At 45.7% G+C, this 17,475-nt stretch overlaps 1 protein-coding gene across 1 annotated transcript in view; it reads right to left on the bottom strand.

Moving 5' to 3' along the window:
* Positions 1 to 17,475, bottom strand: part of LOC116944327 (P2X purinoceptor 3-like) — a 45,653-nt gene that overhangs the window by 15,259 nt on the left and 12,919 nt on the right. Inside the window, exon 4 of the mRNA XM_032957920.2 lies at positions 2,999 to 3,074. Within this exon, the coding sequence (XP_032813811.1) occupies positions 2,999 to 3,074 (76 nt within the window). The remainder of the gene's footprint in view (positions 1 to 2,998; positions 3,075 to 17,475) is intronic.

The following is a 17,475-nucleotide window of genomic DNA, read 5'->3' as shown; positions in this document are numbered from 1 at the left end:
AAATAATTTTTTTTCCGTTTAGGATTAAATAAGAGAACAAAACGTTTCGATTTAAAGCTTTCGTGAGCGCAGGGATTCATATTCTTGGTTCTTTCGGTAAAGTCACGTGGAAGGGAAATAATAAAATAATACAAACAAAAAAATTACATTCTCACGGCGTTTCGATTGCAACACAAGCAATCATCATCAGGTGTGATGATGGCGATGACGTTAAGAGAAAAAAACGCCATTAAAAAAAATTATTGCTGTGGTTTTCACACCTGATGATGAATTGCTTTGCGTTTCACTCGAAACGTCGTGAGAATTTAATTGTTTTATTTTTATTATTTTATTATTTCCCTTCTACGTGACTTTACCGAAAGAACCAAGAATACAAAACGTGTGTAAGAAATAAAATTAAAAAGGATACAAACGAGACGTTTAAGAAAAAACGAGACAAAAAAGAGTACTAAATATTTTAGAGAATGTGCCACTTCTTAATCCTGGCAATGTCTTGAGTCGCCGAGGAGGGCCATTCACAAAAAAATGTCTCGTGGATATGCATCGTGAGCTTGTGAATTTGTAATAAGCAGTGGTGCAGCGATTAGCAGGCTAAGTAAGCTATGGACCCGGCTACCCGAATTCGATTCCCGCTCATGGCCAACACCAGTGACACTTAAATATCTTTAAAAATCCTGGGCCTCCCCTAAGTCGACTGCGCCTCAAATGAGTACCTGGTGCGGTGTGTAAACATCGCCACTGGGGAGACAAAGGCAGCCGGGCGTGGTGCTGGCTACCCAGTCCCTCGTGTGCCGTGCTGGTCTTCGTAGAAGTTTGGTTTAACACCGCAATAGATTCGGTTGGAAGTTTCATATGAAGTTAAAATATTCGCAACCGCACAGCCTACGACTGTTACATGAAGCCCGACCAGTTGTGAACGCTCGCACGAACCTCACTCTTGCTGTGAATGTTGTGCACAAATTCACAATTGTCCATTGGTTTTAGAAGTGTAGCGATGATGATGATGCGGTTGTGAATGTCAGCTGAATATCGAAATTCCAACCAAGTCTACCGCAATATTGCAAACAGCACGCACCTGTTCCAACACGCGTACACGTGGGCCACACGCATTGCACACACGTGCTTTGTGCATGGCTTCGCATACGTTGCGATGAAGTTGTAAGTAGAATGCACACTGGGCAAGGGACCATTGTATGTACCGATGTTGAACTTCTTTCGCACCGTACGTCGCCGACCGTGCTCGTCGGAGGTGCGATGATGCGAACGGTGTGATGGCGACGTGATGTGGTGATTGTGACGTGTTATGCCCTGAAGATGAATGTGATGACGTGATGTGACGATATGGTGATGATGATGGCATGATGATGTGGTATGGATTAGTGGTTTCAGACCCTTACTGGGATATGATCTCCTTAACATAGTACTGTTGACACACACACACACACACGCACGCGCCAAGACAAAGATTAGACGATTCAGCGAGCACCTATGACAGTTGGCACGGCGAAACGAGAGTATGGTGTGAAAAGCGGCAAGCGCGGCCGTCTTTGTCTCCCTAGTTGTGATGTTCACACACCGCAGCAGGCGCACTACCCATTGAAGGCTAAATCGCTCAAAGTGATCTAAGCGTGGCTTCTTCCACTCCAGCGCTTATTCCTTTGTCAAGGGGTACCTCTGCGGATGTGTATACTTTAACTTAGCTATTTCAATGAGCCGTTTCAATGCTAAATTATATGCTAATTCCTTTGTCAAGGCACTTGGCCTTTTTCTTCTCACACAGCTTAAAGGTCGTGATCTAAGCGTGGCTTCTTCCACTCCAGCGCTAATTCCTTTGTCAAGGGGTACCTCTGCGGATGTGTATACTTTAACTTAGCTATTTCAATGAGCCATTTCAGTGCTAAATTATATGCTAATTCCTTTGTCAAGGCGCGTGGTCTTTTTCTTCTCACACAGCTTAAAGGTCGTGATCTAAGCGTGGCTTCTTCCACTCCAGCGCTGTCCTCCAGACAGTCTCGTCCCTTCACCTGATGAAGGCCGCTTGTGTTGTGACCGAAACGTCGTGATTTTTTGTTATTTTATTTTCACCTACGTGACTTTACCCAATAGAACCAAAGAGTATGGGCCCAATGTTTGTTCAGAGAATGAATCAAACTTCGGGCGTACGGTTTGGTAGCGCCGTGCGCTGGACTACTGCACCACTACTCCGTCACCACCACTCCCAACTCGGCACACACGAAGACAAAGATCCAACGTTGCGCCAACATAGGCTGTTGGGTTCAAGTGCTGTTCAGCGAAGCTGCTGGCGCGATGCAACGAGGGGGTTGGTGTGGCCAGAACCACGCACGGCCGCCTTTGTCTCCCCATGGCGGTGATGTTTGCACAGCGCGCTAGGCACTCATTTAAGGTTGAGTCGACCTAGGGGAGGCACAGGACAGTTTCAAGTATGCCCCCCGCTGTTATTGGCCGCCAGCAGAAATCGAACTCGGGTCGCCGGGTTCGCAGTGCTGCGCGCTGACCATCACAGCGCCTGCCCCACGGCTATAGCGAACACATCAACACAGCAAGACAACTTGATTTGGGGCTTTCGTGACTGCAGGAATTACTCTTTGGTTTTTTTCGGTAAAGTCACGTAGAAATAATAAATAATAATTAAAAAAATACGTAATATTACGTAAATTAAAAAAATACATAATATTATGTATTTTTTTCTTACATAATATTATGTCATTTTTTTATTATTTCTTATTTCTACGTGACTTTACCGAAAAAACAAACAGCAAGACAACTCCCACCTCCGTGCCGGTGTTAGACCGCCAACTTTGAGGTGTGCTGTGAGCAGTGTCATGGGGGGTGGGGGGTAGGGGAGAGGTTCTGAGACCGAGGATTATCGGCTTGTTACTCTCATTGCGCACCTCCTAAACCACTGCACCACCGCTCCCCACCCCCTCCCACACACACACACACGCATTCATATCCTGCAACACACGGCCTCTCGCACCGCTATAGAGGTGATCGTTGTGCCTGGGAAGGCAGCTCGTGTCGTTTGTGCACTTCGCGAATTTGTTATCTCCGTCCTGTGAAAACAAACACACACACACGGATTTGGAGACATTAGGGGCCGTCCATGAATGACGTCATGCACGAAATGTGTTTTGAAATAAATTTGTGAGGTTTTTTTCACGATTACGGGTTTAATCTTTGAACGCTCATCAATTGCGTTTCGTCTCAATGCAGTCAATATTCCTTTTTTTCATTTTGAAACGTCATTTGAAAAGGAATAAGAAAAATTAGATATCAGTCATTTACAATAGACACACAATATTAACTTTAAGAATAACCAATTGTAATGTCTTAATGCCAGTGTTACAATAAATATAACCCTCTGTGTCCTGACTTTTAGGCCACCCGGTAGAGAGGTGGAATGGCAGACAACCAGGGGAGGGACCACAACCTAGGATGAGCACCGTGGAGATGACATTGTAGCAGACACTCTCTCCCCACCAAAATGTAAGCGTCCCAGTCCATGTATCACACGTCCGTCACGCCTCCAATGTCCTCTCTTATTCCCACGGTCCCCTCTCGCATTCCCTCCCCATCCCCTCATCCCTGTCACCTCATCTCCAGCCACCAATCACGTCATCGTCACGTGTCGGACCCTGTCACCTCATCTCCAGCCACCAATCACACATCGTCACATCTTGGACCCTGTCACCTCATCTCCAGCCACCAATCACGTGTTCGTCACGTGACGGACCCTGTCACCTCATCTCCAGCCACCAATCACGTCATAGTCACGTGTCGGACCCTGTCACCTCATCTCCAGCCACCAATCACGTGAGCGTCACGTGACGGACCCTGTGACCTCATCTCCAGCCACTAATCACGTCATCGTCACGTGTCGGACCCTGTCACCTCATCTACAGCCACCAATCACGTCATCGTCACGTGTCGGACCCTGTCACCTCATCTCCAGCCACCAATCACACATCGTCACATCTTGGACCCTGTCACCTCATCTCCAGCCACCAATCACGTGATCGTCACGTGACGGACCCTGTGACCTCATCTCCAGCCACCAATCACGTCATAGTCACGTGTCGGACCCTGTAACCTCATCTCCAGCCACCAATCACGTGAGCGTCACGTGACAGACCCTGTAACCTCATCTCCAGCCACCAATCACGTGATCGTCACGTGACGGACCCTGTCACGTCATCTACAGTCACCAATCACGTCATCGTCACGCGTCGGACCCTGTCACCTCATCTCCAGCCACCAATCACGTCATCGTCACGTGTCGGGGTTACTCCAGGTCAAGTAGGGGCAGGGATTGCAGGTGGTGGGGAATGTTGATGTTGTGGAGACCGTCATGGAGGACACTATTATAGGAGGATGACCATCTGCAGGTGTTGTAGGCTGCTGTGGGGGCCTTGTTGTATGTATGTTGATCTTATTTCGCAGCGTACGTAGCCAACCGTGCTACTTGGAGGTGCAGAGGAAGGACAACAAACTACGCAAAACTAGTTATCAAGAAATTAGTTTTCAATCTATGTTTAACAGTGCATAGCTCCGGTGCCTTCCGACTATCGGAAGGAAGAGCATTCCAGATGTCCGCGGAAGGGCATCTCAAAGCGCGCGACGCAGTGACCGTGACCGTCTTTGTTCGATGGCTCGCCAAAAGCCGCTGCGAGGATCACCAGAGTTTGCGTGATGACAGCAGAGGGCAATGCAACAAAATATCTATCTGATCGTTGTACTGTATCTTTATGCTGCACAGTCTATGCATTCACCGACATGCACTGACGTGGTGTAGTATGATCCCCCCCGCCCCGGCTACGACCTGCATGCACGACCTTGGGGAGGCCCTCATATGGCAGTGAATTGACGGAAAGGTTTTGCATGTTTTTGTACATGTGTTGTGGTGTAAGAGACGACGCTGACGCAGTTCTTCAATAAGGGCGGATGCCAGGTTTATTAGGGGCTTACGCCTAGGAACTGAAATAGGGCTTACGCCCAACAGTGGATAGCCAGTATGATTATCCCCAGGGGGGAAGGGTGCTGGGAGGTCACTAGCGCCCACCCAGGCTATTCGGGCTCTTCCCTCAGCACCGACCGAGGGATCAGCCAACTTGGTCGGCCGGGTGAAGTAGCCACCCTAGCCTGGTGCTAATTCCCCCCTTACCCTGGGTCCTCACTCTCTACCTCTCTCGTTCCCGGCCCCTGACGACGACCCCGCTCACGTCACGGGCCCCTGCTTATATATATATATCACAGGGAAACATGACCTCATCCATTATCTCCCCCAGGGTGACATCACATCATCAATTATTCCTCGACACATGTACGCGACGTGTAAACTACATGTATACTCAAATTTCGATTTAAAGCTTTCGTGACTGCAAGGATTCATCTTCTTGGTTCTTTCGGTAAAGTCACGTAGAATGAGAATAAAACAATAAAACAAAACAAGACAATAAAATTCTCACGACGTTTCGGCCACAACACAAGTAGCCTTCTTCAGGTGAAGGAACAGAACTGTCGGGACGACAGCGCTTCAATGAACGCTGCTCAGATTCGCAGCTAGCTTAAGCTAGCTTAAAAGACGCTGCGAATTTTAGCAGCGTTCATTGAAGCGCTGTCGTCCCGACAGTTCTGTTCCTTTACCTGAAGAAGGCTACTTGTGTTGTGGCCGAAACGTCGTGAGAATTGTATTGTCTTGCTTTGTTTTATTGTTTTATTCTCATTCTACGTGACTTTACCGAAAGAACCAAGAAGATACATGTATACTCGCCGACACGGAACGGCTGCAGAGGGGAGGGGAGGGACTTCAGGGACAAACGCAAGTGGGAATTAAGGATATGGAAACTGAAATAAATGGAGGAAGCCGTGATGAGACAGAAGCAGCAAGAAGGGAAGCCAAGAGACACGCAGAGTGAGAGGGTTGCTGAGGTTAATGTAATCTATATCCATTATCTCAACAGTGCTTCCGCAAAAGCACGTGTCGATGTGGACATTCGTCAATAACGCACACTTAGATGGATTCCCAGCAAGCACACTCACCACACAAATACAAATCTCCCCTGTGGAGCCTTTAACAGACTTTGGGGCAAATGCTCTTAGCGAGCACCAATTAACGCTGGGACCGCACACGAGGGGGTGGGAGGCCAGCACCACGCCAAGTTGCCTTTGCCTCCGCAATGCTGATGGTTACACACCGCACCAGGTACTCATTTATGACTAAGTCGACCTAAGGAAGGCCTAGGACCACTTCAGATTATTTACTGATGTTGGCCAGGAGTGGGAATTGAATTCGATTCGCTGGGCTCTTAGTGCAGTGCGCTAACCACTGCACGACTGCTCACCACCACATTCACATCCCAACATAAACACAAACCGCACGCGTGTACAAAACTACAGGAAAAACGCTCATTAAATACTACGAAGACAGCTAAAGTATAGCCTTAACTCACTTTTTGGGGCAAGTGTATTCGCGGGCACATTATGAAGGCCTCCACAGCACATGAGGGGGGTGAGTGGTCATCAGCACCACGACCGGCCGCATTTGTCTCCATAATGGTGATGTTTACACCACACCAGGTGCTCATTTGATACTGATTCGACCTGGCGGAGGCCCAGAACTGGCTCAGAAAATGGTCACCGGTGTTGGTCGTGAGCGGGAATAGAACTTGAGTTCCCAAGTTCACAGCCCAGCGCACTAACCGCTTATGCCACCGCTCCCACACAATAAGCACCCCCACACACGCAAAAGTGTTGCCCATAAGTCAGCAGGACACATCGGATTATTTCATTTATGTTAACACTGGCATTCAATGTTTTGACTGTTTGTTATTTAAGTTAATATTTCATCTATTATCATTGTTATTTAATTTTTCGTCACCTCAAATCCATCATTTACAAAACTCGACCAAGAACCCTTGAATGAATTGAGACAAACATAATTGATGAATGTTCAGAGATTACACCTGTAATAAATAAATAAATAAAAGCCCTACATTAATTTCAAAAGCGAATTCATGTTAATGGCAGTCAGTTTGAACATGTGTTAAAATACATTATTTAATCCATAATAGAGGTTTTTTTGGGGGGTTAGATCACGTAAATATAAATGTGTCGTTAAACCCGCCACCGACCGACACAGCCAATTAGTAATGTTTGTCACGTAAAAAAAAATCGTGCTAATTCGTTACTGGTACAGCACACCGGTGTGCTGGAGAGTAAACCCACAACATTGACAATTCGAGCACGACGTTTGTTCGCCAGTAATTCCAACTGGCATCATCAGGCGACAGCCAGATTTGTGGAGAAATCTTCCTGTTTCTTTCTAATTATTATTATACAACCTTTGTTAAAACAAACATAATACACCCAGGTGTCCTGACTTTTGGACCACGCTGTATATGAACGTCACTCACATACACAAACAGACAGACATGACCACGCAGACATTGAAGACCACGTTTGAAAACTACAAGAACACAAATGCATCACGACCCACGTGAACACACACAATACACACCAACTACACAAGAAACCCAACACAATAATATCATCCATAATATAAAATTTGTTTGGCGGTTAGGTCGCGTAAATATATAAATGTGTCGTTAAAACCCGCCACCACCCGACACAGCCAACTGGTAAGGTTTGTCACGTAAACAGAACGTGGCCAATTCGTCACTAGTACAGCACGCTGGTGGAGTGTAGTGTATAGTGTAGTGTATAGCAGTGTAGTGTGTAGTAGTGTAGTGTATTGTGTAGTGTGTAGTAGTGTAGTGTATAGTGTAGTGTGTGGTAGTGTAGTGTATTGTGTATAGTAGTGTAGTGTATGGTGTAGTGTATAGTGTAGTGTGTAGTAGTGTAGTGTAGTAGTGTAGTGTATAGTGTAGTATACTAGTACAGCACACCGGTGTGTTGGAGAGCCAAGCCACAACATTTACAATCTGAGTTTGACGTTTCGCCGGTAATTACCACTAGCTTCACCAGGCGACAGCCAGATTTGTGGAGAAGTCCACCTCTTTTGTTCCTTACATAGAGGCGTAGATGTGGTGACCACGCTTCTGCGCGCTTGCACAAAGTGGGGGAGGGGATTAATGAGTAAACGTACATTATTTATACATTATTATACATGTACATTATGCGAGCCCTTTGATCGTCCCATTCCTGTGCATTGTGTGTATTAAATAGCCGTACGAACGGTAATCCCTATTGAAGTATGGTGCCCTGTACAGGCATGCATTTAAATAATGCATTATTTGATGATTCGCTTCCACGCAGCACTAAGGCGGTAGCTATCCCAACACTTACATTTTTTTCTTTCAATTTCGATAGATTTTCTAATTAGTCTTGGCCAGCAGTAGCTAGTTTGGCACAGAACTTCAACATTATCAAAATCAATTGAGTGTCCTTGTTGGCACATGTGTTCTGCTACTGCTGACAGTTGTATTTGGGATTATTTAATATTTCTCTGAAGTTCTTTTAGTCTCGTGCTGATCACTCGTCCTGTTTGCCCAACATAACATTTACCACGTGCTGTTAATCCTGTACACACCTTCTGTTGATAGCTTTGATAATACATATTTTGTACTGGATATTAATATCTGTATTTTACGCACCGTGCCAAATCTAACTCGGATGTTTTGTTTTTCCAAACATCTGGCTAGTTTAAATTTCGATTTAAAGCTTTCGTGACTGCAAGGATTCATCTTCTTTGGTTCTTTCGGTAAAGTCACGTAGAATGAGAATAAAATAATAAATTGATAAAATAAAATAACACAATAATATTCTCACGACGTTTCGGCCACAACACAAGCGGCCTTCATCAGGTGAAGGGACGAGACTGTCTGGAGGACAACGCTGGAGTGAAAAAGCCACGCTCAGATCACGACCTTTAGGCGCTTTGTTTCTTCTCACACAGCTTAAAGGTCGTGATCTGAGCGTGGCTTTTTCACTCCAGCGCTGTCCTCCAGACAGTCTCGTCCCTTCACCTGATGAAGGCCGCTTGTGTTGTGGCCGAAACGTCGTGAGAATATTATTGTGTTATTTTATTTTATCAATGTATTATTTTATTCTCATTCTATGTGACTTTACCGAAAGAACCAAAGAAGATCTGGCTAGTTTATCAGTTACTCCCGCAATGTACGGTATTTTTAATCGTTTTAATTACTTGGGCAGTTTCAATGCTCGTGTTATTTGATTTGGTTTTGGCATTCGTGAAGTGTATCTTTGCCGTGGTCTAGCCACACGGCAAAGATACACTTAATTCAACGTGTTAAAGAAGCGCTGCAAATAAATGGTTACAATGATGCACAAATTAACGGGGCATTGAATATGCCCAGTGTTTAAATTTCGATTTAAAGCTTTCGTGACTGCAAGGATTCATCTTCTTGGTTCTTTCGTTAAAGTCACCACGTGGAATGAGAATAAAACAATAAATCAAAATAAGACAATAAAATTCTCACGACGTTTCGGCCACAACACAAGTAGCCTTATTCAGGTGAAGGAACAGAACTGTCGGGACGACAATGCTTCAATGAACGCTGCTCAGATTCGCAGCGTCTTTTAAGCTAGCTTAAGCTAGCTGCGAATCTTAGCAGCGTTCACTGAAGCGCTGTCGTCCCGACAGTTCTGTTCCTTCACCTGAAGAAGGCTACTTGTGTTGTGGCCGAAACGTCGTGAGAATTTTATCGTCTTATTTTGTTTGATTGTTTTATTCTCATTCTACGTGGTGACTTCACCGAAAGAACCAAAAAGATATACCCAGTGTGTTTCGTCGATATCACATACTGCAGGGTGGCTGGTCTATATACTGCATAGCCATGTATGTCTTATCTATACCACGTCTCGAGCCGAGAGCACACCACTCCGCTCGTATGAACCCTGCCATTCACTTTCAATTCAAAGTTGTTTGAGAGAAAAAAAAACAACGTCGCTGTTGCCCCCTCTAATAACAGCTGTGATTTCACATCGTTTCATATCTAGAAAGAAGGACGCTCGTAAACGCGACAGCACACAGCACCTCAAATCGAGAGATCTGCACACAAGCGGTGGTTTGGGTGGGAGAGCGGATTTGGAGCGGGGACAGAGTTGCTTGGTCAGAATTTGTAGGAGCTAGGTGTCGTTGTTGTTGCTGTTTATGATTATGTGGGTGCGTAACACAGACAGTCGTCAGGTCACACGCAAATTGCCTCTCCACCCTCCGTCCAATGGGCCACAGAGCTTGGGCCTGAACTCAACTGTTGCTGTGGTTTTCACACCTGATGATGATTGCTTGTGTTGCAATCGAAACGTCGTGATAATTTTATTGTTTTATATTTTTATTATTTTATTGTTTCCCTTCTACGTGGTGACTTTACCGAAAGAACCAAGCATATGAATATCAACTCACTCCGTTGCGGCTGTAAGCCGTCGGCAGGCGCGATATGCGTTACGTGTAATGATATTACCCGAGGCGGAGGAGGGGGGGGGGGCGGATGCTGGTAAATCCGGACCATTACATTTTTACCCAATGCTCAGTGATGTAATCAGATTATCATTGCTCAGTGTCTACCGGTTGCATAATCGCTTTATAGATTAAAAAAAAATCTTTTTTTTACAGTTTTTAAATAGATTCTCACGTATGTATAAACAATGTAAGCGGGAAAGGACTGGTTAACAGCGGCCTGCCTCGGTTAAAATTTGAGCACAGCAGCAGGCAAAGCCAGCCAACGTTCACAGAACACGATACAAGGCCGACGTGCATCATATATATCGCTCGTATTTGTTTTACTTAACAGCATTTCTAACTCATAGACACTTCATTGAAGTTTTCACAAAATTAACCGGGCATTGTCTCGCTGTCCACGAAGTGCCAGTAATAATATTCTTCAATTCGTATGCTTGAAGTAATCTGGCAGAGCAACAACTACAATTTCACGTTCACGTTGTCAAGCGGAGTCGTGTATCGCTGTGATGTCTTCTTCGTATTTGTGGGTCGGGCATTGAGTCGTGATGTGTTATATGGTCTGTGCTGGATGACCACAGTCGCGCAATGTAGAGCTTTTACATTTTTCATTTGTGCATCTGCCATGGTTTGCGCGAGTGCGCAAATAATAATCGTCACCATTGTGGCTCACATCATGACGTGACCCACCGACTCCTGTGAGTCTCACCCCCACTCCCCCCCTCCCCACACCTCAGTTCCCTGCGCTTCTGCGTCTGTCCTTATCTCTCACCAGCCGTGTGCGTCACTTACTCTCAGCTCCCTCTGCTCAAGCGCCACCGTTGATTTCCGGAGACCTCGCTTCCCCGTTAATGAGCCATAATTACTATCCCAGCCCATCATCATCATCATCCATCTCATACTCTCCTCCCTCTTACTCTCAGTAGGGACGGGGTGGGAAGGGGGCGAGGTGATGGGGGGGTCGGGGGATAACAAGTAGCAAAATCACATTGCTTCGGCTCATCGCAAAACACACGGGCAAATGTCCCTAATTCCCGTCAAGGCTGGTGCGTGCGGCACATATGAAGGGTTGTTATTGGGGCCAATTCCACACACAGGCGTATTTATACCCCCCCCCCGACTGCAGATGTGCATGCATCGCACAGTGTATTTATGCTCCTGTTATGGAGCATGAACCATCACGGGTACTTGGGTCATCCTCACAGCAGCGGCTCTTGGCGAGCCCTCGAACAAAGACGGTGGTCACAGCATTGTGCACTTTCAGATGCGCTTCTGCGGCCGTCTGAAATGCTCTTCCTTCCGATATTGTGAAGCCACTGGAGCTATGTACTCTTCAATCATCTAGATCAAGGCCGTAATTATCTTAATATATATTCAAATATGCTCAAAATGTCCCCCCCCCCACCCCCAAATATATTGCTATAAAAAATTGCTACGCTATGTAAATAAAAACAACAATTTGCTAAACCTTGGCCATATTATCTGGACTTTTCTTCATATAAATCAACGCATAGATGTATGTTTATATGATTGTGGTTATGGTTGTACTTTATAAATCCCGAATCTCTGTCATTACATACAATGAAACAAGAAATGGTCAAAATGTAAAAACAGAGCAATGTAATACAATACACTATTAGACATTATTGTAAAAAAAAGTCCATACTATGTGTTAGTGATTTTTAAAAAAAATATTTTAGGCAGGAAATGAGTTTTCAAATTTAGATATTTTTCTGGATTGGGACCCCCAGACCCCCTGGAAGATTTGGTCCCCCCCCCCAATGTTGACTCCATGGCTGCGGCCTTGATCTACATTGAACATTTATTTCTTGAGAACTGCTTTTTGTGCTTAGTTTGTTGTCCTTCCCCTGCACCTCCAATTAGTAGGGTTGGCTACTTAGAGAGCGAAAGAAGTTCAACATACATACATACGTACACACATTCATTTAAAGACCAGCTCATTTTAAGGCTGACTGGCGGAGGCCCAAGACACGGTTAGATGGAGATTTCAGGCTTCAGGTTTATTTTCTTGAAGCCAGGTAAGAATTCAAGAGACCAGGGATGAGTATCATTCACGAGAGTGACCGGGCTCAGTCAGAGATTGTCAGTTATGGTCCGCATCATCGCCAGACGTCAACCTTTGAGTTGATCAGGATTGTTGCTTCCAATGAGCGACACGCTACGAAACCAACACTCTCCTCACACAGACTCTCATGTGCAGCCTTTCACAGGCCTTTTTTATGGGGGGCAAGCACTGTTAGCTTGCATCTATTAAGATCGGCAACGCGCGCGAGAGGGCGGTGCGCAATCAAACATGCACTGACCATCCTCGTGTCCCGCCGAGGCCGAATTCTACACACAGTACCAAGCACTCCCTTAAGACTGAGTTGCTATAGGTGAGGCCAGGGACCAGTCCACTGATGTTGGCCGTGAACAGGAATCGAATTCGTGATGTTGCGAGGTTTCATAGCACAGTGCTGATGATTACTGCTCCCAAAATGCACCCGCACATACAGACTGCCCATGCATTTCTCTCTCTGCGATTGTTAAACTAATGAAGCCACAGTCCGAAACATCTCCCTGCTCACATGAGCACCGGAGAATTTGCTCATCTCCAATCACAGCACCGGCTCAACGGTTCACATGTATGTTGAACTTCTTTCACACCGTACCTAGCCAACCGTGCTAATTGGAGGTGCAGTGGCAATTCCACGTTTCTATGGTGGGGAACAAGTACCTCCATGAGACAACCAATGTTGTTTTCCAGCAAGGTGGGACTCATATTATTGACCCTGAAGATACGACGACGGGATGTGTAAACACTGGCTGGAAGTTGAACTCGCAACCTTCCACGAGCGAGTGAGCGCTCTTTATACCCATTGCACGGATGAAAGGGAACGATCAGGCTCGCTAAACCCAGTCCTTCATTCCCATTAGCAAAGGTATCGAGATGTGAATATTATGAGCGACCGCGGTATTTGCTATAAACGAGTGACAAGGAAGCGATTGAACGACTGCGAAAGAGCAGCGGTCGAGCATAAATGAACGCAGGAGTTGATCAATAATAAGCGTCTGGAGATCAATTTACTTAAGGAGTCATATGACGTCATGTGCCCAGGCTGTTCGATAGACATTACGCGATGTCTGCGTAGCATTCCCGCACATGTGCGATTCACACGCACGTTATATAATCTGCAAACACCACAAGACTGATTTAGCGCCATATTATCGTGAATCTCTGGGAGAAATATTGGACGGGTAAAATCATTAACTCCGCCAGAAATCTGTTTCTGCCCGTCCGAAGCCAGGATAAAGGTGGAGAGGGTTGGTGTCTGGTGGTAACCGGACGTAAAAAAAAACCCTAAAGCCATTACATGAAAAGTCCTGGCAAACAAAAGGCCCTCAGTACCCCTCGCAGCCCTTAAGTGGGCAGAGGGTGCAAAGAATCTCGAGACCCAATGGACTCTACTGCTGCAGCGAGTGCAGACACGGACGGTGATAGTATGTTGTCTGCAGCAACATGTCAAGATGGAGAAACGGAATGGAAGGAGTAGAAGGTTGTTGCGGAGGAAGATGAGATTGGCCACGTAGAATTAGAGGCCGACCGAAACTGAATTTCTGGTTTCGGACGGAACCGAAACCAGACCGAAAGTTAAATATTGACTTTCGGCCGAAACCGAAACCGAATTTCGGTCGGCCTCGACGTAGAATATTGGAAAAAAATTTACAAGAAAAAGGTCAGGAATTAGTGGACTGCTTGAGGAGGAGAAAGTTGACATCGCATGCATCCAGAAAACAAAGGGCAGCAGAGCGAAATCGATTGGCTGCGCTTTCAAATTGCGACACCATGGGACAATAGCAAGGAGAAATGGGATTGGAGTTGCGCTGAGTGAGGAGATGAAGACGAAGGTGGTGGACGTCAGAAGAGTGAATGACTGATGATAGTCAGTTTGGACATTGGGTTTGTAAATGTGGTGCGTGCGTAGGTCCCGCAGATGAGCTGCAGTGGGCAAGAGAAGGATTCATATTGAGAGAGCTTGGACCAGGAGCTTCAGAGCTTACCGGTGGATGAAGCAGTGGTGATGGGCACAGACTTAAATGGAAGAGTGGAAAGAAGTATGGTGAGGGAAAAAAAGTATTTGATCCCCTGCTGATTTTGTACGTTTGCCCACTGACAAAGAAATGATCAGTCTATAATTTTAATGGTAGGTTTATTTGAACCGTGAGAGACAGAATAACAAATAAAAAAAACCAGAAAAACGCATGTCAAAAATGTTATAAATTGATTTGCATTTTAATGAGGGAAATAAGTATTTGACCCCCTCTCAATCAGAAAGATTTCTGGCTCCCAGGTGTCTTTTATACAAGTAACGAGCTGAGATTAGGAGCACACTCTTAAAGGGAGTGCTCCTAATCTCAGCTTGTTACCTGTATAAAAGACACCTGTCTGCAGAAGCAATCAATCAATCAGATACCAAACTCTCCACCATGGCCAAGACCAAAGAGCTCTCCAAGGATGTCAGGGACAAGATTGTAAACCTACACAAGGCTGGAATGGGCTACAAGACCATTGCCAAGCAGCTTGGTGAGAAGGTGACAACAGTTGGTGCGATTCTTCGCAAATGGAAGACACACAAAAGAACTGTCAATCCCCCTCGGCCTGGGGCTCCATGCAAGATCTCACCTCTTGGAGTTGTAATGATCATGAGAACGGTGATGAATCAGCACAGAACTACACGGGAGGATCTTGTAAATGATCTCAAGGCAGCTGGGACCATAGTAACCAAGAAAACAATTGGTAACACACTACGCTGTGAAGGACTGAAATCCTGCAGCGCCCGCAAGGTCCCCCTGCTCAAGAAAGCAAATATACATGCCCGTCTGAAGTTTGCCAATGAACATCTGAATGATTCAGAGGACAACTGGGTGAAAGTGTTGTGGTCAGATGAGACCAAAATGGAGCTCTTTGGCATCAACTCAACTCGCCGTGTTTGGAGGAGGAGGAATGCTGCCTATGACCCCAAGAACACCATCCCCACCGTCAAACATGGAGGTGGAAACATTATGCTTTGGGGGTGTTTTTCTGCTAAGGGGACATGACAATTTCACCGCATCAAAGGGACGATGGACGGGGCCATGTACCGTCAAATCTTGGGTGAGAACCTCCTTCCTTCAGCCAGGGCATTGAAAATGAGTCGTGGATGGGTATTCCAGCATGACAATGACCCAAAACACACGGCCAAGGCAACAAAGGAGTGGCTCAAGAAGAAGCACATTAAGGTCCTGGAGTGGCCTAGCCAGTCTCCAGACCTTTATCCCATAGAAAATCTGTGGGGGGAGCTGAAGGTTCGAGTTGCGAAACGTCAGCCTCGAAACCTTAATGACTTGGAGAAGATCTGCAAAGAGGAGTGGGACAAAACCCCTCCTGAGATGTGTGCAAACCTGGTGGCCAACTACAAGAAACGTCTGACTTCTGTGATTGCTAACAAGGGTTTTGCCACCAAGTACTAAGTCATGTTTTGCAGAGGGGTCAAATACTTATTTCCCTCATTAAAATGCAAATCAATTCATAACATTTTTGACATGCGTTTTTCTGGATTTTGTTGTTATTCTGTGTCTCACTGTTCAAATAAACCTACCATTAAAATTGTAGCCTGATCATTTCTTTGTCAGTGGGCAAACGTACAAAATCAGCAGGGGATCAAATACTTTTTTCCCTCACTGTAAGGACGGATATGAAAGGAACCATGGTGGATGTGGATATGGCAGGAGGAATGGGGGAGGGGAGAGGACATTCTTCAAATGGCCCAGGCAAATGATCTTGCAGTGGTGATTACCTACTTCCAGAAACAGGAGGGACATTTGATGACCAATCGGAGTGGAAACGTGAAGAGCCAGATAGATTTCATCCTGGTGAAGAGGAAGCACCTGAACGGAGTGAAGAATTGCAAAGTGGAGAGTGTGACTGGCCAATATAGAATCCTGGTGGCAGACTGTATCGTGAAAGGAGTTAGGAAGAGGAAGGTGAGACAAAGGGTGAAGTGGTGGCGACTAAATAACGAGAAAGAAAACGTCTACAGGCAAGCTATGGATAACTTAAAAAGCATATAAGGCGTAGGGGGAGTGTGAATGAAATATGGGAATTGGCGAGTGGAATACTGAAAGCAGCAGGTAGAGCAGTGGGAGTGAGCAACGGAAGACAGATGCAACAGAAGGATGCATGGTGGTGGAGTGATGAAGTGCAAAAGGCAACAAGAGAGAAAAAGGCCAAGTTTAAAAAGTGGCAGAACACGAGAGAGAGAGAGAATGACCATCTGGATGAATACCTGGCAGTGAGAAGAGAGGCAATGCGAGTGGTAGCAGTGTACATAAACAACGGCAGCGTTTGCACAACTCTATCAGAAGCTTGACGGGAAAAAAGGCGAAAAGATGGTATACCGTTTGGCAAGAGCCAGAGAGAGAGAGAGAAAGATCGGGACATTGGCCGTTGCTGAATGTGGAAAACCCAAGATGTGAAATGATTGAGGCACATCCACGAATTGAAGTAGTTGCAGAGACTGTAACCATAGAAGAGGTGACGGAGGATCTCGCGAGCATGAAACAACAAAGGGCAGTGAGGCCAGATGGGATTCCAATTGATGTGTTTAAATTAAGGGAAGAGAAGATTGATGAAATATATATGGGGCTGCGTTCGAAACGTCGTGATCTATTTTTATTTTATTTTTTATTTTATTTCTACATACGTGACTTTACCGAAAGAGCCAATGAGTAATTCCTGCAGTCACGAAAGCTTCAATGCTAGATATATGGGGCTGTTTGCGAAAATTTGGGTGGAGAGGAAAATGACGGATGCGTGGAGAGAGAGAGAGTACATTGGTTCCCATCTTTAAAGGAAAAGGTGATGTACAAGAGTGTGGGAACTACAGAGGAATAGCATTGATAAGCCACACCATGAAACTCTGGGAAAGGATCATAGAAAGGCGACTGATGAAGCTGGTGGATCTTCTTTGGTTCTT

This window comes from Petromyzon marinus, chromosome 1 (assembly GCF_048934315.1).
Source record: "Petromyzon marinus isolate PM22_M1 ecotype Great Lakes invasive population chromosome 1, UKy_Petmar_22M1.pri1.0, whole genome shotgun sequence".
NCBI classification, from domain to species: Eukaryota; Metazoa; Chordata; class Hyperoartia; order Petromyzontiformes; family Petromyzontidae; genus Petromyzon; species Petromyzon marinus.
Note: the sequence above shows the minus strand (reverse complement) of the source record. Positions and strands in the feature narration are given on the sequence as shown.